At 47.3% G+C, this 26,061-nt stretch overlaps 1 protein-coding gene across 2 annotated transcripts in view; it reads left to right on the top strand.

Moving 5' to 3' along the window:
• The window catches only part of MYRFL (myelin regulatory factor like), a 180,813-nt gene that overhangs the window by 30,285 nt on the left and 124,467 nt on the right, over positions 1 to 26,061 (top strand). Inside the window, exon 4 of one of the 2 annotated variants that reach the window (XM_075600257.1) lies at positions 2,085 to 2,328. The exons of the other annotated variant lie outside the window; for it this stretch is intronic. Coding sequence (XP_075456372.1) covers positions 2,085 to 2,328 — 244 coding nt within the window. The remainder of the gene's footprint in view (positions 1 to 2,084; positions 2,329 to 26,061) is intronic. 2 annotated transcript variants of the gene reach the window in all.

Genomic DNA, 26,061 nt, shown 5'->3' with positions numbered 1-26,061 from the left:
GATGGTATCTCCGCGGCTACAGCTGCTGACTCTGCACGCCGATATCCTCCATCTCGGCACCCTGCCTCCCCCCCTAAACTTTGGGATCGAGAGACACAGTAATGGACACACACAGTTCCCCCCAAGCTAAGTAGAATATTTGATTAGCCAGTCAGATGTAATTGTTCGAGGTAACTGTACCTCGTTGCTGTACATATTATAGCATTTTTTCCTGACAGGCGATTTTCAAAGGGGCCCATGCCGGCAGCCCAATTAGGGGCAATATATATACTTATGGCGACATCACACTGTGGAATACTTAGTGTGGATAACATCTCATGTACTGATTTCCAACTATGATTAGTGCGTTGATTAACACTAGAGTCTGTGGTTTCTAATCTGGGAGACTCCATTCAGAGTCTGTGGTTTCTAATCTGGGAGACTCCATTCAGAGTCTGTGGTTTCTAATCTGGGAGACTCCATTCAGTGACCTCTGTGCTAATTGTCTGATATATTTCGGAGGCTATAACTGGATACGGTCACAGAACCGTGCCTCAGGGCACTAGCAGAGCACACTTTGTGCTTGCCCTTCGCAGAGCTCAACATTATTAAGCCACGTAGTTACTGGCTTTGTATGTGGTTTTTGTATTCACTTTATGTTGTATGTATTTTTTTCACATTTTTGTTGACTTCACCCTGTTCTGGAGCTGACATACATCTACACTTCTTGTGGTCTATGTATATTCTTTTGGGTGTATATTTCATGACCTAATTGACTGTCAATCTACCACCCCTTCAGATCTAGTATCAACAACCTATGTACATTTAGGTTTGTTGTTTTTTTTGATACAAGGATTTCTGTAGACAGGACAGGTTTCCTAGTCTGAAGTGATGTCTGAAGTGATGTATTGGTGATTTTTTGCAGTCCTCGAGCCCACATCAAGGTGGTGTATTGTCATTTTCACTATCTTCCGTATATTTATTTTGGAAGATTCTTTTGGTCTGTCAGTAGGGATTGGTCTTGGACTATTTTTACCATCCCCCTCTATACAAACATGGTTTTACTATATACTTGTGATTAAAAGGTTTTTAATTGTACTAACCATATCACTCTGATTTACCTTTCTGAGTGCATTCAAAGAGGAACTTTTTTGTCTGTTTATGTTGTCACTATAGTATCTATCCTCTATTGCACCAGTTTGTGGTTTTACTTCATTTACATACTATCCATATTTTTGCTGATGCGGGAGCCTCCCTTTCCCCTTCCCCCTTCCCTTCTTTCCCATTCCTTGATTTGTTGATGTTTAATATGTACTGTATCACCTTCATTGGTATATTTTGCTGATGTGAGTTGTGTAATGTTGAATAAGCAAAGTCCTTTCAGCCATACAAGTATATACATAGCCACCTGGTTATCTAGTATAATTGTACCTTACTCATTTTGTTGCAGCAGTAAAACAGAGCAGAGCTGACTTTATGCTTTTTAGTACTGTGCATGTTTACATGGAACCTGTGTCGAGAGGTGAAAGGCCTGGGGCCTACAGTGCAGTATAGTCAATTTGTGTGGGCAATGACAGAATTCGTGTTCATTTACTCAGTTTTAATGCATATGTTATAATCTCTTTACAGATTTATTTTTTATAATACATGTATTTAAAACTGCTTGAACAGTAATAAATGGAGCAAATATGTTACTGTCATGCTACATTATAATGCATACATTATTCACCTGCCTACTCACACTATGTCCCCTGTGTGACTGCGCCTGTCTTTCATTCTTCCTTTCCCAGTGAAAGACCTGGAAAAAAAACAAGTAAATAAATACTCTGTATTTACATTGAGTGTGGTGGTCTGTACAAATAAACATATCTGTTTTGAATATCCATCTAGGCATTTTGGCAAGATATTCTTATATCTAGGAGTTCCTAACTTCTTAGTAAGTTGGTTAAACGTTGTTAGTTATGCACTTAAAAAGGGGGCAAATAGAGATCCATGAGAGATAAAGCGTCGCCTCCCTTCTGCTGCCATGCTTCATATGGAGCTCTCACTGATATTTTATGTGGCTGTGGGAAACCGTGTTTATTCAGACTTGTTACCCCTTTCAGGTCTTGTGCACACTTCTGGCTGGTCCAATGGGTTTCAACCCTCACCTTCCACACATTCTTCAGGCTCCTGCAGGTACATGGAGAGCTCCCCAGACACCAGCTATGGGGCTCATTCCCTAAGTACTTCGCAGGACAGCTGCATGAAGGCAAATACCCCTGTGACACCTTGGAACAGCTCCACTCCGACAATTTGCATGGATTATAATCGCCCTATAGCTCAGCAGAGGCTGTCTCAGAGCACAAGGTAAATTCAAGCAATATTGCTGGAAATTAAGTTAATTTGCATATTTTGTTATTGCTTCTCAGTTATTTTCATAATAGGTAATCTGTACTGCAGTATTACTCACTGAATTATATTATCTTTAAATAAACAGTATAGCAAATCCAAGATTAGTCGTGTTTTGTTCTCTAAATGATGAGTAATGAAGCCACCAAAGGTAAAGAGCAAGATAACTTCTGTACTTGTGCTACTTACTGTCTATATAAAGTGCCGAATACCGGATAAGACAGAAGGCCACCTCCAAACAAGCCGTGTCCTGATTACTACAATGCTAACCAGATACTGGGTCTTTGTAATGGCTGAATTCAGTTTGCTTACATTTGATGACTATAAGAAGAATATTGAATAAGGCTACTTACTTTCCAATGTTTAGGCCCTCAGCAAATATTGTTGGGTTAACTATATCCGATCATGCGATGACGACTGGACAATCCACTATTAATAAATGTGGGAGTACTGCTGAGCTCATTACAGGCTAAATGATATTCATCCCATATTCACGGAGTATAGCCATTAATGCTGGGAAATGACAACGTTCATTATTTATAGTAAGTCAGAGAGACCGCCCAAATTAAGAGAGGGCCCATTTACTTAAATACCTCCTGATAGGTTAACCCAGGGCTTCTCAACCCCAGTCCTCAACCCCCCCCCCCCCACCCCTCCAGGTCTTGAGGACTAGAGTTGAGAACCCCTGGGTTAACCTATGGTGCACGTGGGGACATACTGATGGGGTGGAGGCGCTGTACCAAATGTGAGTAGGACTCAGCACACTACCTCAGATACCTGTCATGGTTATATCCCCACAACATCAAGCGGGAGACTCAGGAGTCCTGTTGCCAGCAGGTGCACCACACTACACAGCCATGTAATTGGGATAGTTTCTCACATATGGGGTCAGGATCAGAAGGGCCCAGAGGGAAACACCGTTACATTTGGAGGCGCTGCTGAGATACCTATCAACAGGACAGGCTTTTGCTAGGCACACTGTGGAACAGGAGAATGTATGCTGCCAGGAAGTGCTGTGGAAGGGACGGGAGCCTAAGTGTAGTCAGGAGTGTGATGGTCCGCTCGCAAAGTACACCCTAGGGCCTTGAAGGGAGTAAAGTAGGTCTGGAGACAGGGCTATAGCTGTTCAGGTCAGCTTGAGGCAGCTAGTCGTAGGATGCCTGAGGGGATAGCCTGGTTAACATGGGTCAGGAATTCCTGAGAGGATCTGCGTTAGAGATAGCCAAGAGAGGTTGACGCCCCAAGTACTGCATGGGAGAAGCCAGAGTACTCTAGCCAGTAACCAGATCACTTACCACACAGCACATACTGGAGGAAAGCAGATACAGCATGCAGAGAAAGAGTGAGCCTAGCCTGAGGTAGTGCATACATGAGTCAGACATACATGAGATACATGTAGGAAGGTGCACTGGCATTCTTTATTGCATTGAAATGGCGACTGTCCAGCAGAGAGGAGCACCATGTGCGATAGAAAGCAACAAGAAAAGATGGCGACCACATGTAACGTTGTTTTGCGCGGTGCGGAGAGTTTAAGATGGCAGCTCGCACCTGGTGGAGAGAGCGCACGTGGAGTGTGTACCACGGAGGTACCACCTACAGAAGAGACTTTTTCTAGTCTACTGTGGAGTGGCGCTAAAGCAGTGGCTGCGCCGTTTTTGTCCTGCCTAGGAGCCCGGGGTGCTACCCTGGATGAGAGTGTTGAGGACATTGCTATTATGTGCGGAGAGAATGGAGAATCTGATTGCCAGGCGGTGATCACTACACAAACTACCTCAGCTGCTAATGTGAATGGCTGAGTAATCCAAGATGGCGGTTCCCGCTTCCCTGGGAGACCGCGTGGGCCGTGTGAAGAAAATTTTGCAAATCATAATGTTGCAAGAAGTTGGCCGGGAAAGGCGCGAAATAGAGAACCCGACCCTGCTGGGGGAAGTGGCGCGAAAGATGTGGCCTCACCCTCCTGGACTGTGACAGGCTCAGAGCCAATTCTGGGTCACCAAGTGAATCTGTGGGACCCTCCTCTGATATCCACCATGGGGAGGGGTCCTTGTATCTGCCAATTGAGAACAGAGCTGTCTGAGGGAGGAGCTATAGGTGCGCTTCCTGCCCCTCAGTTGCGAGGAGCTGGTGAACAGGAGAGACTGCTGTGTCGAGTGTCTCCCTTAACCAGTGTGACTAAGATTACAATGGACATTGTTGTACAACCCTACCTATTGCCAGGAGGCTTCCTGGTAGTACAGGCGGGTGGAAAGGAGACGCTGCGGTGCCTGTGCGCTCAATGCAGGTTACCTGGCGGAGAAGCCAGCACCACTGCAAGATGCCCCCAGTGTGGAATACACTATCTATGGGCCGTGGAGTCATTTGTGCCTGGGCACGCCGCGGAGGTGGGAGGAGAGACCGCCAAGCTGACGGCTGGAGCCTCGCCCAGAGTGAAGTCGGAGAAAGCTGATCCCGGAGAATGGGGATCCCTGCTAATGATAACTACTGGAAAGGAGGAGATTGGGGCCTTGTGACAGGGTGAAGTCAACCCCTATCAGTTATGCCGGGAAACATATGTCTGAGTGCTTCATCCAGCACTCATAAGGGTTAACTCAGGTGGAAGCTAGCTAATCATGATGTAAGCTGACACCTGAGAGCCAGCAAGGTACATAAAGGATCTTGTTACCAGCAGTAGCTGCCTGTGTCAGATGAGAGCACATGGATAGATGTGCTGCTAGCCAGAAGGATACAATACACTACTTACTACAGCCAAAGTAAGATTTCTTTCATTTGTTTGCATGACTGTTTAAAAAGACTCTTACGGTTTGGGTATGGTTTAGCCAGCCAGCCTGCTAGCTAGGACTGCTGTGTTAGTCAGTTTTCTCCCAACGTGGAGCAGGATTTATTTGCTTAAAGGGACAGTCTACCTGCATGTTATGTTGCTGTGGATAAATAAAGCCACTGAACGTTTTCATTTATCCTGAAACTACACGTGTGGACTGTTCCCTGACCTCGGCTACAGTCCGTCCTGCCACAGGTGGTGTCAGAAGTGGGATGTTGGACGGGCCCTGTATCTGAAGGGCCACACACACACAGACGGGAAAAAAAAAATGGAGACAATTTTTTCTCAGTTCCTTGAGCAACAGCTCCAGCTAGAAGAGAAACAACTGAGCAACAGGCCCAGCAAGCTGAGCGACAGGCCCAGCAAGATGAGCGACAGGCCCGGCGAGAGGAAAAGCTACTCCAATTGCTGGCCGAAGGCCCAGCCCCAGGCAGACCAGGGATTCCAAATAACCCACCGGTGATGCTGCATAAAATGAAGCCAAACGAAGACCCAGAGGCATTTCTCCTCACTTTTGAAAGGGTAGCCACGGCCCACGACTGGACAGTTGATCGCTGGGTAACGACTCTGGCTCCACTCCTCATAGGGGAAGCTCAGGCAGCCTACCAGGCTCTTCCAGCAGACGAGGCCATGGACTATCAGCAACTAAAGGCTGCTATTCTGGATCGCCTAGGCCTCACTCCAGAGCCAGGGTGTGCAGCGCACAGAAGTAATGAAAAGAGCAGGTCTTGCAGAAAATAATAAGTCCTTTATTGAAGATTCATAGTGATGTGGGACAGCAGCAACCTTCTACGCGTTTCGTTCAGAAGAACTTTATCAAGAAGTGCTGTGTGTATTAAAACTGACAATTTAAATACAGCTGATTTGCCTGATTTCGCGCCAAAAATGACGTCACTGGAAGTCTCTAACCAATAAAATTCAAGATCTACGCGCATGCGCGCGGTGCCAGAGTACTAAGAGTCCCCTGCTCATACCAGTCGAGCTCAATCACTGGATGTACGCCCCTCCGGGCAGTTCCACTGATGAGAGCATGCCTCTGACAGTCACAGGGGAACACCCATTCCTCTCCGCTCAGCGCATGTGCTGATAGATCACCCTTCCCACGTTACTTCACAATAAAGCATAACGACCCTAAGGGAGGTTATAGATGGGTATTGGAGACGGGTGTAATATCAAGATATATATAGGGGAATGAATAAGCTAGGGGATATAAGGCAATCAGCTGTAGTATATAAACATAACACAGTTAAGTATAGGCAAAACATGAATATACACACATACATGAAAACATATATACATATATATAGTAACAATAGAATTATATGATTATATAATTATTAGTTAGAAAAATACATATAACAAGACAATTTATTAATTCAAAATTATGTTAACCAAAACAAGTTATAGATTAAAAAATGCTAGGAAAGCAATAAAAACATGTTAAAAAAAATGCAAATGTGTCTTGTGCCTATAGATAAGCAACAGCAAATTGCATGCCCCAGTGGATGAAAATAGAGGTCATGTAGTTTAAACATACAATACATTTCTATATAATGTGAAGTGCCGTGTAGAAGATATATACATGTTTATGAATAGACTGTCATTCATCTGTCTATAACGTGGTTTGAATGAATACATAGTAGACAATACCTTGGCAACATTAGTGATATTCAAAATATCTTAAGTACATTTTGTTTGGACAAATTAGACACACTTTGACTAAAGTGGACAAGACAGAGAAAGCTCTTATTTGATATAAATCTTATGTCACGGAGATGTGTATTAATGCTTTATAGAGATACGAATAAATCCCAATAGAATGTTACTAATGGTAATTTTAGATTTGTTTCATATATATAAAAAAAATACAATGAGCAAAAATATATTGTTTTTAGAAGACAATCCCAATAGAGTGTTACTAGTGGTAATTTTGGATTTGTTTTATATATATAAAATACAATGAGCAAAAATATATTGATTTTGAGAAGACAGATAGTTCTTATTTAAGAAAGTGGTTAATGTTCCATTCTACATTCATTCCATCAGGGAACCTTGTTTTTAATGTAAATATCCAGTAGGATTCTCTACAATCTAATATTTTTACAGTGTTACCCCCTCTTTCTTTTTTGATTATCTTTTCAATGCCCACAAATGAAAAGCTGTTAATGCCCCCCGTCCACATTCCGCAAAATGTTACGACACAGGATGCTCCATATCTTTTTTACGTATCAATCTGCAATGTTCCTGCATCCTTATTTTTAATGCCCTTGTGGTCCTGCCGACATATCTCTTCCCACAGCCACAGGTGATGAGATAAATCACAAAAGTAGTGTTACAATTGATGAAATTATGTATAGTGTAACGTTTATGTGGACTGTGGGAAAAGACATGGCGAGCGGGTTTCATGAATTGACACATGTTACAATGGTTGCATCTGAAGGATCCTTTGGTCAAAAAATGGTCTGAATCTTTAACTGGCGTTGATACCACACTAGGGGATAGGAATGTAGCCAATGTCTTGGCTCGTCTGTATATAAATTTTGGACCCTTATCTGTGTATTCCCGAAGAATTGGATCCATCCTTAATAATTCCCAATGTTTATTCACAATTCTATTTACTTGACTGCTAGATTTACTATATTGTGAAATAAACAAAGGACAGGTCCCATGATCCTTGGTGTCTCTTTTTGTACCCTTCAGAAATTCAGTATGTATGCCCCCCCCCCTCACTCTGGACACAGACGGCAATACAGTTGCTCGCTCAATTTCTTTGACTTCCTGTAATGTATTCTGGAGGGTCTCCCGATCATATCCTCTCTCAACAAATTTGTTTGTCAGCTCCTCAGACTGGGTCAGGAAATCGCCAAGGGTTGAGCAATTTCGCCTCAACCTGAGGTACTGACCCTTGGGTATTCCCTTAATCACAGATCTGGGGTGACAGCTGTCCGCTCTCAAAAATGAATTCCTCGAATTTGGTTTCTTGTAAATATCTGATTGTATTGTTTGATTGATGTCTATATAAAATAGAATGTCCAGGTAGCTAATGTGATGAGAATGATAGTCAATAGTGAGGTGAATATCCAAAGTGTTATTATTTAAATATTCTATGAATTCTAATAAAGTGTCAGTGTTCCCGTGCCAAATAAAAATAAGGTCGTCAATGAAGCGTTTATAAAAAATAATATTGTGCCTATAAGAGTTTGTGCTACTAAAGATGAAATTATTCTCCCACCACCCCATAAAAAGATTGGCATAGGAGGGGGCAAAACTTGTCCCCATTGCATCCCCCGAAGTTGCAAATAAAATTTGTGATCAAAAAGGAAATAATTGTGAGTGAGTAAAAAAAGTATTGATTCCATAATGAATGTGGTTGTAAGTATTGAGCTTCCTGGACATTCTATAAAATGGCGGACAGCCGTCATGCCCAGATCATGTTGAATGATCGAGTATAGGGAGACCACATCCATAGTTACCCACAGGTAATCCTGATTCCAACTGATCTTTTGTAATTTGGTGAGCAGGTCCCCTGAATCCAGAATGAAGGAAGGCAAGGTCCTAACAAAAGGTTGTAAGTATGCATTCACATATTGAGACAGACCATCTCCCAAAGATCCAATTCTGGAGACTATTGGCCGACCAGGAGGGTCGACCAAAGTCTTATGGATCTTTGGGAGATGGTGGTATATGGGAATGACAGGATGGAGATTGATAATAAAGTCTAGTTCATGTTTTGTCAATACATGTGTAGCTGTCCCCAGATCCACCAACTCAAGGAGTTCCCTCAAAAAGCAGTCAGTGGGGTCCCGTGGTAATACAGAGTAGGAGGACACATCTCCAAGTTGGCGAAATGCCTCCTTGAAGTAGTCAGTTCTACTCTGCACCACCACAGCGCCCCCCTTGTCTGCATTCTTAATAACTAACATGGAGTTATCTTGCAATGACTTGATGGCAATTCTTTCTTCTTTACTAAGGTTATCGTACCCTGAATGGGAAAAGGAAAAGCCCTGAGCTAACAATCTGAGGTCACGAACCACAAGGTTCTCGAACGTACTAAGATATGGGCCTTTAGCAAAAGTGGGGTAAAACACTGACTTCTCCTTGAGTTTGGATTCCCAGTCTCCTAAGATGTATGTTTGTGTGTCTTCTAGAGTGTTGCCCTCTATAAAAAGATCTTCCATATCCCTGAGTATACAATCTTCTCTAAAAGAGTCAAGGGTTCCTATATGGGGGGCAGAGGAGGAGGAGCAAAAAGGATTAGTTGTTTCACAAATGGGTAAATTACGTATTTCACAAGGCACTTCACTTGGAGTTGTCACAGTCTGAGACCCACCTGCACTGTTTGGTTGATGAAATAATTTTTTTAAGGTAAGTTTACGCACAAACTTATGGACATCAACCACTACACCAAAGAGGTCGATGTCCATAGTGGGAGCATATTTTAATCCTTTATTAAGTAGTGAGATCTCTGAATGTGACAACTCCATACCTGAGATGTTAATAACATTGTTAGTGTAATTTACTAATTCTTTTTCCTTTTGTCTGCCCTCTTTCCTCCCGTATCTTTTCTTCCCCCCCCCTCCTTGTCCTCTTTCGTCTCTCCTGAACATAAGATAGTTTTTTGACTGTTGATCAGTTTGGTAAGTATCACTCTGTTTAGCAGGTATTGGCTCCCCCCGGGCAATGGAACCGTCTGACGAACGCCTCTCGTCTTTGGGATGATCAGTATTCCCACGTTGTGAATTATTGGATTTATTTTCCATGTCCATAAATGAGACAGAGTGTTATGTAGTTTCCACATCAGACAGTTCAGAATCACCACTTTGGTAATCAAAATTGCTTGTTTTTAGGATAGATTTGCTCGGGGTTGATCTGCGTGACTGATTGTTAGATGTATCCCTTGAAAAGCGGTCAAATACAGGAACAGTTCTCTGCCAATTGTATATCTGGTTTTTTTCGTAATCAATACGATCACGATCATATTTGCTTTGTTTATGTATCATGATTTCTCTCTCTACATCCTCCACTGTTTTGGCTAATATCTGGTCATATTTAGAAAAGCCCTCAATGTCCTTAAATTTCCACAGTTTATCTTGTAATTCTTTAATCTGTGTGTCTAGTGTTGATTTCTCTTTGATCTTGTGTTGCAAAATTAATTCCATTAGGCCAAAGGAACAGGTATTCAGCATGGTGATCCACTGTTCTTCAAAATTTTTATCAGGGAAACCAAAAGTTGGTGCTTTCTTCACTCTCAGGCCTCGGGGAATTCTTTTCATTTTAAGATAATTCTCTGTGGCAACAATATCCCACCAAATTCGGGTTTTATAAATCAACAGTCTTTCTAGTTTTTGAAAATATATTTTTAAATCACAGATATCATTTGTGTCAGTTTCTACTACTACGGGAAGGAAGAAGAAAACTACTGTGAGTGCAATACCTGGGGCTAACCCAATGAGGAAGGGGGGGGCTGTCTTTTGGCAACCCACCACAACCTTCAGGGTACCTTATGCCCTCCTAAGGCTCTGTACTACTAATCATTTATTTGTGAATTACCCAGTTCATGCTCCCTTCCTTTAAATACAGTCCCAGCACTTTTTGAGCACCATTCCAAATACATAAACTACCTCACTCCAGAGACTTACCGACAGTGGTTCCGGACAGTCAAATATACAAACAGAGACAGACCCCGGGTCGTAGCCCACCGCTTAGTAGACTTATGTACCAGGTGGATACAACCGGAAAAACATGACAAGGCAGAGATCCTTGAACAGTTTGTGCTCGAGCAGTTCATACAGATACTGCCCCCCTCCTCCCGCTCCTGGGTAAAAAGACACGCTGCATTTTCCCTGAATTCAGCGGTCCGCTTGGTGGAAAACTTCCTGGGCGACGACACCCAACAGGATAGCTGGGAACGGCCGGTGCAAACACCAGTTGCTTTCGGTGATGCTAGAGGCAGGAGAGCAGACAATCGAGGGGTCTACAACCCGCCAGCTCGGGAGATCCAGTCAGCCCGATCGGAAGACCCTTTCCCATCTCAGAGGGTTCCTGGTACAAACTCCCGCAGAGACGCCCATCCTGGGTCCGAGGCCACTGGATCACTCAAGGGAGGCCGCCACCCACAGTATTCCCCGAGAACCTGGACTCCTGTTACCCACCCGGTGGAGAGGATAACCCCACCAACCAGAAGGGAGGACCCCATCCAACAGCGGAGAGGTCCAAACACCGAACCCCGTCGAGAGCTTCCGCTGACGACCGAGGTTGCAGATTCAGGAGATGATGAGATGGACTGTTCATATGGCAGAACCACTGCCACAGCTTGTCTCCAAGGGGACCACAATCCGTGGTTAGTCCCAGCATCTCTGGAGGGGACAAAAGTAAACGCCATGCTGGACTCGGGCTCTGGAAAAACCCTGATCCTAGAGGGCCTAATTCCAAGCAATAGACTATCTTATGACTCTCCTTGGAATATCGAGTGTATCCATGGGGACACAAAGAGATACCCAACGGCGAACGTTCTACTGCGTATCCAGGATCAAGAGGCTAGCCTACTAGTGGGAGTTGCTCCCTGGATACCTGCTCCTGTTCTACTTGGCCGAGACTGGCCCTACCTCGAAACATTGTTGGCCCCTACTCCTACGGAGCCTACTTCTCTGGTACCGGAGAAGCCCGGAGACTTGTTCCCTTTTTCCCCAGAGATTTTTCCCCGTAGACACCATGTCCCAAAGACACGTAAACAGAGACGTGCGGAAAAAGAGGACTGGTTAAGAAAGGCTGGGACTCTTGGTAACATTAGTCAGCCCAAAGGACTGCCGGTCATGGCCGGGGATGACCAGGGTGGGGAACAGATAGATACGGGAATTTTGCCAAACCTGGATCTTCCTGACTTCCGTCAGAGGCAGAGGGAGGACCCAGCTCTGGCTAGACAATATGAGAAGGTGGTACAGGTCAACAACAAGATAATGGACGAACAAGGTGTAAGAGTGTTTCCACATTTTGAACTGTTAAATGACATTCTATATCGTGTGAATAAGGTTACATAAACAGGGGAGGTCATTCGACAGATGCTAGTCCCTAAAGGGTTGATTAAAACGGTGTTCACCCTAGCCCATACTCTCCCATGGGGTGGTCATTTGGGCAGAGATAAAACCACGGACCGCATCTCGTCCCGGTTTTACTGGCCAGGTATACATGGTGACATCATGAAACTATGTGAGACATGTCCTGAATGCCAGTTAACTAGCCAAAAAGGACAGAAGCCGGCTCCCTTGGTTCCTCTGCCCTTGGTTGCCGTCCCATTCGAGAGAATTGGGGTAGATCTGGTCGGACCTTTAGAACCCTCTGCGAAGGGACATAAATTTATACTCGTTGTTGTAGATTATGCCACCAGATATCCTGAGGCCTTCCCTCTGAGATCAGCCACTGCTAAACAGGTTGCTCACAGGCTGTTAGAACTGTTCTCTAGGGTAGAACTTCCCCAAGTAATGTTAACTGACCAGGGAACAAATTTCATGGCAAAGTTAATGCAGGATGTCCTGAAGTTATTGGAGGTAAAATCCGTCAGGACCTCAGTCTACCATCCTCAGACTGATGGATTGGTAGAGAGGTTTAACCGTACTTTAAAAACCATGCTTAGGAAGTTTGTGGACACTGAAAAGCGAGCTTGGGAAGAACTTCTCCCTTTCCTGTTGTTTGCGGTACGAGAAGTTCCCCAATCATCCACAGGCTTCTCCCCGTTTGAGCTCCTATATGGACGCCAACCTCGGGGTATTCTCGACCTACTGAAGGAATCCTGGGAGGAGGAGCCTTCCCCCTCCAAGAATACCCTTCAGTATGTCATAGACCTCAGAAACCGCCTAGACATGATAGGTCGGTTTGCTAAGGAAAACCTCAAATCTGCCCAAGAACGTCAAGAGAGGCAGTACAACCAAAATGCTCGCTTGAGGGTCTTCCAACCTGGGGACCAAGTGATGCTACTACTACCGACATCAGAGAGTAAACTCCTTGCGAAGTGGCAGGGTCCTTTCCAAGTTCTCCGCCGCACCGGGGAGGTGAACTATGAGATCTCTCAACCAGGGTCCAGGAAGGGTAAACAAATCTACCACATGAACCTCCTGAAACCCTGGAAAACGATGAGATCGCTGTTCATCCACCCTCGGGAAGGAGAGACGGGTTTGGGTCCGCAGCTTCCAAAGGGTAGTACGTACAATGACCATCAGGTTCCCATGGGAGGGCAGTTAACAACGGAACAAAGGTCAGACCTACTAGAATTATGTGACCAGTTCGCAGATGTTTTTTCAGAGCTGCCAGGGCAGACTAATTTAGTGTCCCATAGGATTGAGACAGAACATGGCGTAAAAGTACGGTCCTGTCCCTATAGATTGCCAGAGGGCCGAAAAGACCTGGTAGAGAGGGAGATAATAGACATGTTGGAATTGGGCGTGATCGAGGAGTCCCACAGCGAATGGTGTAGCCCTATCGTGTGGTCCCTAAACCAGATGGGAAGGTGAGGTTTTGCGTGGATCTGCGAAAGGTAAATGCTGTATCCAGATTTGATGCATATCCAATGCCTAGGGTGGATGAATTGCTTGACTCACTTGGGAAAGCAGAGTATATCTCTACCCTAGATCTCACGAAAGGATATTGGCAGATACCTCTAGCGGAAGAATCCAAATGCAAAACTGCCTTCGCCACCCCTCTCGGGTTATACCAATTCGTCACTATGCCATTTGGGTTACATGGGGCTCCAACCACATTCCAAAGGTTAATGGACAAGGTACTACGGCCCCATAGGGCATATGCCGCGGCCTACTTGGATGACATTGTCATCTATAGCAGACACTGGCAGTCTCATATAAAAAAGGTTAAGGGCAGTCCTAACGTCCTTAAGAGAAGCAGGGCTCACTGCAAATCCAAAAAAATGTGCCCTGGGTAACTTCACTACAAAGTACTTGGGCTATGCCATTGGGGGAGGGATAGTAAGGCCACTAGATAGCAAGGTGGCCGCCATAAAGGAAGTCCCCACCCCACAGACAAAGACACAGGTCCGCTCCCTTTTGGGGTTAGCAGGGTATTACCGGCGGTTTATCCCCAATCTTTCAGAAATATCTGCACCCCTAACAGATCTGACAAAAAAGAGTGCCCCGACCCAAGTTAAATGGTCTTGGGAGTGCCAAGACGCCTTTGACATGCTAAAAAAGTGCCTGTCAGAGGGCCCCGCTCTTCGGAGCCCAGATTTTAAAGAGCCCTTCATCATCCAGATGGATGCCTCAGAGGTAGGACTGAGAGCAGTGCTGTCTCAGCAATTTGATGGTGTTGAACACCCCATACTATTCATCAGCCAGAAGCTGTTCCCAAGGGAAGTGAGGTATTCCGTTATTGAGACGGAGTGCCTCGCTGTAAAATGGGCAATTGAGGCCTTGAGACATTATGTCGCCGGAGTACACTTCACCCTGGTCACTGACCATGCGCCCTTGAAGTGGTTAAACACCATGAAGGACACAAATCCTAGGTTGAACAGGTGATATATGGCCCTCCAACCCTTCTCTTTTGATATTCAGCATAGACCTGGAAAAGACCATGGAAATGCTGATTTTTTTGTCAAGAGAAGGAGTGGAGGGTCGGGTTTCAGCCGTGTGGGACACTAGTCACACACAAACAGGGGAGGTATGTGACAGGGTGAAGTCAACCCCTATCAGTTATGCCTGGGAAACATATGTCTGAGTGCTTCATCCAGCACTCATAAGGGTTAACTCAGGTGGAAGCTAGCTAATCATGATGTAAGCTGACACCTGAGAGCCAGCAAGGTATATAAAGGATCTTGTTACCAGCAGTAGCTGCCTGTGTCAGATGAGAGCACATGGATAGATGTGCTGCTAGCCAGAAGGATACAATACACTACTTACTACAGCTAAAGTAAGATTTCTTTCATTTGTTTGCATGACTGCTTAAAAAGACTCTTACGGTTTGGGTATGGTTTAGCCAGCCAGCCTGCTAGCTAGGACTGCTGTGTTAGTCAGTTTTCTCCCAACGTGGAGCAGGATTTATTTGCTTAAAGGGACAGTGTACCCGCATGTTATGTTGCTGTGGAGAAATAAAGCCACTGAACATTTTCATTTATCCTGAAACTACACGTGTGGACTGTTCCCTGACCTCGGTTACAGGCCGTCCTGCCACAGGCCTGCAACCGCAGCGAGAACCCGGAACCTCGCTGTCGGTCCCCTGCGGAAGTACCACTACCAGCGTCGGAGTCTGCATCGTTGGACGAGGAGCAAGCAAGCCCGACATTGGTGGTGATGCGCCTACCGGTGGGCCACTACAGCGGTGCTGAAAAAGAGCCAGCACTTACCTGTGATGCGGAGGAGCCGTGTCCCGAGAGTTCGCGAGCACCTGCGCTGATGCGACCGGAGCGGATGAGTCCCATGGCCGTGGCGACTCACCATCGTGAGAGAGGAGGACCTCATCGGAAGCCGCGGAGTGGTGAGAAACCCTCTTCCCTCCCTCAGGCTCCGATGAAGGCGGTGGAGAAGGAAGGCCTAGTCCAGGCCTCAGCGGAGCAGTGGAACGAACCATCGCGTCCGGCGCCGGATGTCATACTGGAAGAGGAAGTTCCGGTGGGGAACCCCACCCAAGATGGCGACGTGCCGCGAGATAGATGACGTCACTTCCGGCGTACCAGGCTGTCATAAGAGGAATGGAGCAAGAGTCGACCAGCCATGAGGAATCCGGGGAATCGAGAGAAGGGTGAGCCTGACCTGCTCAGCGCTGGCACCGGCTGAGGTATTGCCAAACTGCGGATAGTAGTACCGCATCGCCAGCCCACGTCCCTTTTTGCCCTGCCCCCGGCCATAGCTGAAACCCCTGCCCCTCGTCATCCGGGTCCCTATCTAGCCAACGGTGGTCTGGGGAGTCCCGGGACACCTCTGAGGAACGGACTGGGTCAGCTATGGACTGGGGGGAATGTTTTACTTCCGATGAAAGATGGGGGAGAGAAATGATTGCGTCGGGGATGTCTTCGAGAACGAGTTCTATAGATTATAATGCAAATGTTAGGGGTAGGCCTAAACGTATTGGGTCGGGTTCTGGGTCCACAGGGACATCAGGAGTTTCTTCTGGGGAAGAACCGGAGGAAAGTGAGATAACGGTATCAGTGAGAGAGCAGGCTTTAGAGAGGGAAACCAGATGGTGGGCTCCTATGTTTGAGGGGTATGAGGCCTGGTCGGATCATATGCGGTTCATACTGATACGAGGCGATATAGTTGATCATTGGTGGGATATAGGTGAGTACTCCGAGGAGGAACGCCTGGAAGAGTTGAGGAAGCGATGGTATGACATTCAAAGCGGCATTGTTACTCCACAGGGGTCCTCTATTTTATATGATTTAGTTGCTCCTGAAGAACCATTGTCCTGGGAACTGCCAGGTAATGCAGGCAATAAAAAGTTAATACGAATCAGCAGGGCTGAGAGGGCCATAGTTGCAAGATACAAACAGTCCCATGGTCTGGAATATCCATATGTACCTGAACCTCTCATGCAGGAGATAGAGGATAACAGGGACGCATGGCTGAGGGAGACTATTGAGGATTATATCATGTCTAAATCCGATCATGTAGCACATAAGACAGAGGAAAGAATCTGCTATCTCATGAGGGTATGGAGTGTTGGGCGCAACATTTACATGCATAAAATGGAGTACAGGCCAGAGAATGGGCAGCCCAGATGTTATAGTATTACAGTGCAGGATGCTAATGGGAGGGAGGTGAAGAAACCTGACCCTAGGCATTACTAAACCAAACACAAGGAGGGGAAAAGGGGAAGTGGAGGGGGAAGGAATACCCTCGCTACTGCTTGCTGGATGTGGCTATGTGGAGGTGCTACTATCAGGGGTATTGGCATTGTTTACACAGATAACTGACTCTGTGGGCTGTGTTACCGATATAGGCACAATACCACTAACTTGTGTGTACAATACTCACGCACCATACTAACATCAGTGGTTTTTGTACATAGAGATCCACCACCAACAGGCATGGCTTTTGGCATTAATTACACAGATAAACTGACTCTGTGTGCTGTGTTACTGATATAGGTACAATACCACCAACCTGTACAAGTAACCAGCTATACCTGTATACTGCTACGTGTATGTGTGTGTACAACACTCACGCACCGCACTAACACCAGGTGGCTTATACTTACAGAGAACCACCATAAACAGGCACGGCTTTTTGGCATTGTTTACACAGATAACTGACTCTGTGGGCTGTGCTAGCGATATAGGTACAATACCACTAACTTGTGTGTACAATACTCACGCACCATACTAACATCAAGTGGCTTTTGTACATAGAGATCCACCACCAACAGGCACGGCTTTTGGCATTATTTACACAGATAACTGACTCTGTGTGCTGTGTTACTGATATAGGTACAATACCACTAACCTGTACAAGTAACCAGCTATACCTGTATACTGCTACAGTCAGCGTTGATATCGACATGCTGATTTATGCCATACGACATAGTACAAACTAGACACTTACCGTTACCTGTTTTGACCTATAACCATCCTTTGGATCTACTCTACACCACTAGTGTTATCGTGCAGCCATATCCCAGACTCTGGGTTTACAGTACAGAGATTATTGTGGTCTGCTTTGCTCATTTTTAATATTAATTCACTGTACACTGGCTATCATTAGTATTTTACTTGACCTATAGTGTTCCCCATATTATTTTATATTTAGAGTTAAGACTCAATTAAAGTTTCTGGTTTTAATTAATTCATTACTCACCCACCTTACTAGGTTCTGATACATTTTGGCTACACATTGGTAGAGTGCTCTCCTTGGGGTTCTACCTCTCTCTGTTTTTTCCTAGGCATTACTACTAAGTAAATTCTCCTATGGAGTGGTTCAGATGTACTGCTGTGGCCATCTGGTCTATGTGATTATGTTCATGTTCATTACTGCGTTCTGTAATAATGTGTTCTAATGTGTATTGTTTATGTGTTGTAGTGCTACCTGAAGGAAGGTTCCGCAAATTTAGGTCCAAGCGGGGTCGTTGGCTTCCACCAGGGGGAGATTGTAGCCATATGTAAAATTGGTGTACATATCTCTCTCATGCTGGCAGTAATCCTGGTAAGAAGGCAGGGTTGCCAGTAGTGATCATGGAGGTTTGCCCTCAAACCCCCGTGGTGTGTCATATGTAGCAAAGGAAGTGACAGCATGTTTTGTGTCCACTGTTAGTGACCCAGAGGTGGGTCTTTCTGGAGCCTATATATTGCACAACACTTCCTAAAGTTAGTGTGTCAAGTGTCAGTTCAGAGAGTGGTTGATCTCTGGAGTTCAAGGTCTGCAGCAGTTCAAGTCTGTCTGTCAGAGTGGCAAGTGACAAGCTGAGTACACACTGTGTCCAGGACTCACAGCTGGAGTTCTCCCTTAGGGGAGAGGTGGAAGAACAACTCAATTAAAGAGACAGGAGGAACCTTCTGCCTGGAGAGCCTCTGCAAGATGTGCGGCTAAGTGTCGGCCGCTGTGATGGGCAGTCTGCCAAAAGATATGCCACTAAAGATGCCCATGGAAAGACCCTTCTTGCCTGTGAGTGGAGTTACTCAGGGAGAAGGTGCACCTAGGAGTTCCCCGTCAGAAACTCCTCCCTGCTACCGTAGGGATCCTGATGGGGTGGAGGCGCTGTACCAAATGTGAGTAGGACTCAGCACACTACCTCAGACGCCTGTCATGGTGATATCCCCACAACATCAAGCGGGAGACTCAGGAGTCCTGTTACCAGCAGGTGCACCACACTACACAGCCATGTAATTGGGATAGTTTCTCACATATGGGGTCAGGATCAGAAGGGCCCAGAAGGAAACACCGTTACATATGTGTAAATGCTTTGTTACAGCTGTTGTTTTTGTTTATGATTACCTTCATGGATAAGGTGTTAGCTCAGGGTAAATAATCGCCTTTGCTAAACGGTAAATAACGTCCTCTTATTTATTCTGATTTTACCGAGCTCAGGGGACCCAGCCCAGTGGTTTCGGTCTCTGGGATAACATATATTTGAGTGCAAAGAAAAATCCCAAACTCCCCACTAGATGGTGCTGTGTAGATGATTTAGAAAACAACAAGAAATGTGTAAACTTTTAGCGCGCTTAAGTGAACTTTGCGAACTTGCATAGCCTCAGCAAATTATATATATATATATATATATATATATTATATATATATATATATATATATATATATATATATATATATATATATATATATATATATATATATATATATATATATATATATATATATACATGTAGAGGTATCAGTACCATGTTAGCCGAGCTTCAATAATCAAAAAATAAATAGATGATACCGTTCTGTGGCTAACGAAATGCTTTTATTTGTGCGAGCTTTCGAGATACACTGATCTCTTATTCCGGCGATGTTACAATGAATGAAGCAAGGATTACTTAAAAACAGTGTCTCTTGGAATGTTATCTGTGCTGGTCCTTCCCTCGTGTGGATGAGATTTATGGCTGAAGGTGTCAAAGGGTAACTGAAAGCAAGTGAAGAAAGAGTGTGTATGTGTATCAGTGTGAATAAAAATGAATGGAGAGCCCACAGTATAAACTGTTTAGATATATATATGGCATACCCCGGTTTAAGGACACTCACTTTAAGTACACTCACGAGTAAGGATATATAGGCAAATGGCAGCTCACGCATGCGCCTGTCCGCACGTCCTGAACAGCAATACCGGCTCCCTACCTGTACCGAAGCTGTGCGCAAGCGGGGAGACTATAGAGCCTGTTACAAATGCGTTATTTACATCAGTTCAGCACGTATATGACGATTGCAGTACAGTACATGCATCGATAAGTGGAAAAAAGGTAGTGCTTCACTTTAAGTACATTTTCGCTTTACATACATGCTCCGGTCCCATTGCGTACGTTAATGCGGGGTATGCCTGTATATATATATAACCGAGTCCTCCGCATTCCCCCCCCCCCTGTTCTTACCCTCCGGTGGCTGTGGGGATGGTTGCGTGCATAGGGAGGTTGCTAGGGAGGCGAGCGCATCGCCAGAGACCCGCAGCTAGCGCAATACAGGGTGTCGCCATGTTAAGACATAGCCGGTGGCCATTACAGAGTTGCGCATGCGCTGTCTATGCGCGCGAGTAGCGGCCAATAGGAAGAGACTCCGAGCTGGGACTACATATCCCATGAGCCTCGGGGGATAGGTCACGAGAGCCAATAGGGCTGCAGCTTCCCCTGCAAGGGGAGATTGATACTTTCCGCGTGCCTGGGACCATGTCAGTCAGAGCTGGGACGCCATCAGGGTAGGGTGTATGTGTGAAGGGATCTGTGACTCCTGCACTAGGCCAAATACCCCCTTAGGCCCCAGCTAGGCCCCGACTCCCCTGTCTAGCTTGTGGTTGCTGCAGGGACAGGCCCATAGACAGGGACACTGCCCCTGTAGAATTGAAAGTGAGGGACACAGTCAGGACGCGGCTGCATCCTGATTACAGGTGGTCTGGGACCAGACACCTACAGCAAGAGACTATCTTCATGGTGGGACACTCCAACTGAATACCACCCTACGTGGAGGCGGACTCATCGCGGACGACTTCATCGCTGGATCAGTGGATCCCATCCATCCTGTTGTCGGCGCGGTCGGGTGCTGGAGCACCCGGCAGGTACCTAACTACACCAAGTGCACCAACCTTACACCTATTCTAGTGGGCAGCGCTGTCTCACACATTGGCGTGGGTGTGTGACTCTCAGGACACGGTGTTGGGAACACGGTGGGGGGTTACGGCCGTGCGAGGCTTGGAGGGTAGCTGTACCTTTATTAGCGTTCATTATTAACAGTTATGATATATCTGCTATAAGTGTTGTTAGTGAAAGCTGTTATTCCATATGGTGTGTGATTATTGGTTCCTGTGAGGGGCTCCTCCCACTACGTTGGGATCCCTTGCAGGTGGAGGCGCTGCACCGAGACTGTTATTATATCACCTCAGGCTCCCCGTGGTGCAGGCTTAGGCCCTCTGTGAGCCAACAGGTAATGACAGCACCGGTAGCCTTCTTGTTTAGGGGGAAAAAGGGATATATTTATATATAGATGTAGCCGGGACCCCGTTTTCCCCCCAATTGGTTGTGGGGGTGGGGGAGGTGCACCTAGGGAACGCTCCGATAACAGAGGTGCCGCGCAAGAGGGAGCCGCCATGTTAGGTTGGCGTCAGCGCAGAATTGGTCCGGCCGGAGGTTGCGCATGCGCAGGGCAGGGACAAAAGCCCGCGAAGGAGGAGAGCGAGGGGAGGAGGGGAGTTAGGGGACTAAGGGTCCCAGCAGCCCCCGCGTTTCCCTCGTGACACGCCAGAACCAATCAGGTACAAGAGGAGGGAGGAAAAGGAAGTGGAGGGGCGCACGAGTGTTCAGAGCTAGCTGTCGGAGGAAGGAGAAGGAGCTCCGGTGTAGGGAGGCTGCCGCCCCTACCTAGGCCGCATGCCCCAGGCCCAGTTAGACCCTGAGCCCCAGTAGCATGCAGCGGAGCTAGGGACTGGCCATAGTCAGGTTCCGGATCCCCTTACTGTGCTACGAGTCATACCAGGACAGTTCTTAATCCGCGGGAGGCCTGGGACCAGGCCCCGCTACTAAGTCGCAGCGTGTCTGGGTGAGATCGCCCCGGACACCTACGGGTGACGTCATCTACACCCTTGCCGGATCCTTTGTGAAGATAGTTGCAGAATCGGGTACAGGAGTGCCCGGCAGGTAAAACGTCAAGTGCACCAACGGTACCATTCTCACTACGGGACACGGTGGCTGCGCAGTCACACACTTATACACCCACTGACTCACTTGAAAGGGGGGGTGGGGAACGTACTCCAAGAGGGAGCTGGACATGGGGTGGGATCACCCGGTGGAGGGAGAGGGGGAGTGAGCATTCAAGGACGCTGGTAGTAGTGTCTCCTCTAGAGAGGGGCACCTGTGATTACGTTGCTGGTTGCTATAAGTAAAACATATTGGTTACGGTATTGCTGTGCGTGTGTGTGTTCATTGTCATAAGTTCCTGCGAAGACCCACTTCCCCTAGGGCGGAAGCTATCGCAGGTGGAGGCGCTGCACCAAGGCATAAGTATTGTGAGCACCCCAGGCTCTCTGTGGCAGAGGCTTAGGCCCTGTGAGCCTACAGGTTATATAGCACATGGTAGTGGTCTGTGTTCGATAGGAAGCAGGGCTACATTTGGAGGCGCTGCTGAGATCTTAGACCTGGGGTGCCCCCCGAAAAAATATATCGCCATGGCCCTTCCTTCGCGTCAAGAAATACGCGACTGGGCACGACAAATGCGCACGCCCACCCGCCGCGCAGTGGCGGTGACCCGAGTACCCATGGCTTTAACCTTAGAGACATTGCAAACGGCCTTACGACAACTACTGGGTTTTGCCAAAGCCCGCCTGGTAGACGTACTCATAGATCAAGATGCTAAGTGGAACATCTTGCTCGTAGATTGTCGGCGAGATCTAGTAGTCCTTGAGCCTGCCGCCCCTCAATATCTGCCACTTCCAAACTCTCCGTCCGGCTGCCCTTTGTACTATCCCCTTCGGACCCCCCTATAGGGGAACTTGGTGACGACGACCCGACGCTCCCCTTTGCTCACTACCCCGCGACCGAGGCGGGTAGCTGTCCTTCAGAATGTAGCTACCCCGGGTCTAGCGCCTCAGAAGAAGAGGGGGTACGTAGTGACATGCTGCAGAAACTCAATGATAAGATAGACCAGTTAACCACTCCATCCAGCTTACCGCCGTTCGTAGAAGCGCTTACCCTGGCCACGCATTCCCAAAGCTACCGGAAATTAAAGGCCTTCTCGGGGAATCTACCTGTGCCCATGGGAGAGGATGGGATAGACCCTTGGAATGAGCATACTAGGGGAGTAATGGAAGAATGGTCTTGTACAGATGTAGTGAAACGCCAGCGGCTCATGGAGTGCTTGAGACCCCCGGCGTCCACTTTGATCAGTACCCGAGAGCAGTACCACCGAGAGCAGTACCCCGATCTGACAGCTCGTATGATGATTGAGTTTCTAGTCGAGGCCTATAGTGCGACCGAGGATGATGGGGCCTTGTGGGCTAAGTACTACGCCATCAATCAAAAGGAGGGAGAAGATTTGTCTGCTTATATCCACCGCGTGCAAATCTCCCTTGGTCCCCTCCTGCATCATAAATACTTGGCCGCATCCCAGATGGATGAATACCTCTGCAAACAATATCTACGGGGGTCCAGTCCTACTCACCCTATTGCAAACATGATTCGCGATAATCTCACTCACATCTCATGCTTCACTCCCCACAAAAGTTTAAAGCAGCCAGCAACCCTAAACCCAAAGGGGGTGCTGAAAAGAAGGAAGAACCGCCAGATAAACCAGGCCCGGAGAGACCGAAATACACTGGCCGAACCTCGCCTCCGTATGACCGCCGTACCACCTCCCGAGATATGTCCTGCTATAAATGCGGGAAAAAGGGACACATCTCCTACGATTGTCGGATGGGGGACTCTCGCCACCGGAGCCCGTCACCCAAGAAGTTCACGCCTCAGGCCATGATATGTGGTGTATACGCGACCAGCCCCGAAGCCCCTGTTTCCACCCAAAGTGGCGGCGAACCCGAAGAGGAGAGAAACCGCCTGGGGCCAGTAGCGCTGATCCGAGTACTAGTAGACGGTATCTACTCCTCTGCCCTGCTGGATACAGGATCCCAAGTAACCATCATATATCGAGGATTCTACGATCGACACCTCCAGAAGCGTCCTCTGAAATTGGCCGGGCATATTAAAGTAAGAGGGCTGAGCAATGACAACTACCCTATTGATGGCATAGTGATCGTGGACTTGGAGATACAACAGCTCAACGCTGGGAAGTCGCATCCCATGAAGGTGGACGCCTTGGTGTGTCCGGAACCCAAAGAGACATCTAAGTATCCAATCATCCTGGGGACGAATGCTGACATTGTACAAGCCATCATCCGGGCCTATCTACACGAAACTAACGAACTGCCCATGTCCAGCCTTCAGCTACAACTGGTCCAGGTGGACCTGGATTCCCCTCCGGGCCCCCGCGGAGGACCACGGACTGCTGTTCTGCGGCCGGGCAGGGCTGACCCGGCTCTTACCGGGTGAAACGCAGAGGGTACCCACCTGGTGTGCATATGCGGAACAAGTAGGCGAGGAGTAGTTCTTTTCTCTCGAAAGCACGCCCGAAGAAGATGTCCGCCGAGGATATCGGCTAATACCGGAGTTTCGGGATTGGCCGACCGCCATTCCCCGTCGAATTTATGTGATGGTCCAAAAATTTTCGCCCTTCCCCATGGCCATCGACGCGGGACAAAGGATAGGGAGGATTTACCCCGTCAGCTCGGTGAATGAGGCGTACAAGTAAAAGCCGCCCGAGTGGAAGATCACGGAGCGCCGCTAGACTTCGACTTCGGCTCGTCAGGACTGTCGGATACCTGGAAGGAGCGGCTGCGAGTACAGCTGGAGGAGAGACAACCAGTATTCTCTACCGGAGAGATGGATGTGGAGTGTAGCCGACACGTCCAACACACCATTCGGATGACTGATATCAAGCCCTTCAGGGAACGTTCCCGCTGGCTCGCCCCCAAGGACGTGGAAGATGTACGCGCGGCCCTCCATGAGATGGAAGAAGCCGGAATCGTTACAGAGTCACGAAGCCCTTACGCCTCGCCCATCGTGGTAGTGCGAAAGAAGAATGGGACGGTGAGGTTATGTGTAGACTACCGGACCCTCAACAATCGAACCGTACCGGACCAGTACAATCTTCCCCGCATAGAAGAAATCCTGGATGCTCTACATGGAAGCAAATGGTTCAGTGTGTTGGACCTACGGTCCGGGTACTATCAGTTGCCTATGAGTCATGAGGACCAAGAGAAAACGGCGTTCATTTGCCCCTTGGGGTTCTACCAATTCACCCGTATGCCCCAAGGCATATGTGGTGCCCCCGCCACCTTCCAGCGGCTAATGGAGAAGACTTTAGGGGATCTGAACCCCCGAGAATGTCTTGTGTACTTGGATGACATCATAGTCTTCGGGAAGACCTTGGAGGAACATGAGGCTCGACTCCTGAAGGTACTTGACCGATTAGTGCAAGAAGGACTTAAGCTCTCTTTAGATAAATGCCGTTTCTGCCGAACATCGGTGACTTACATGGGACACATAGTGTCCGCTGAGGGAATCGCTACGGACCCAGCCAAAATAGAAGCCGTCGTCAACTGGCCCCGACCTGACAATGTAGGGGACTTACGATCGTTCCTGGGGTTCTGCGAATATTATCGCTGGTTTGTGGAGGGGTACTCCCGATGGGCCAAAGCCCTCAACGGCCTCCTCAAGATATATCCGGAAGACACCGGCAGGAAGGCTACGCCTGCCCGACAACCCTTCGGGGACAAATGGACAACAGAGTGTGAAGAAACCTTCCAGGACCTAAAACAGAGTTTAACCGCGGCTCCCGTGTTGGCCTATGCAAATCCCGAACAACCATATATCTTACACTTGGATGCTAGTCTGCATGGGCTAGGGGCGGTGTTACATCAAAAATATCCAGAGGGACTACGACCAGTAGCTTATATCAGACGCAGCCTTACTGTCAGTGAACAGAACTACCCCTTGCACAAACTGGAATTCTTGGCCCTCAAGTGGGCCATTGTCGACAACCTTCGTGATTATTTGTATGGTGTGTCGTTCGAGGTGCGGACCGACAACAATCCACTTACCTATATTATGACCTCAGCCAAACTCGACGCGGCCGGCCATCGCTGGTTGGCTGCCCTGTTCAATTACAATTTCACCCTGAAATATAAGCCCGGGCCCT

Source organism: Ascaphus truei, chromosome 5, assembly GCF_040206685.1.
Source record: "Ascaphus truei isolate aAscTru1 chromosome 5, aAscTru1.hap1, whole genome shotgun sequence".
NCBI classification, from domain to species: domain Eukaryota; kingdom Metazoa; phylum Chordata; class Amphibia; order Anura; family Ascaphidae; genus Ascaphus; species Ascaphus truei.
Note: the sequence above shows the minus strand (reverse complement) of the source record. Positions and strands in the feature narration are given on the sequence as shown.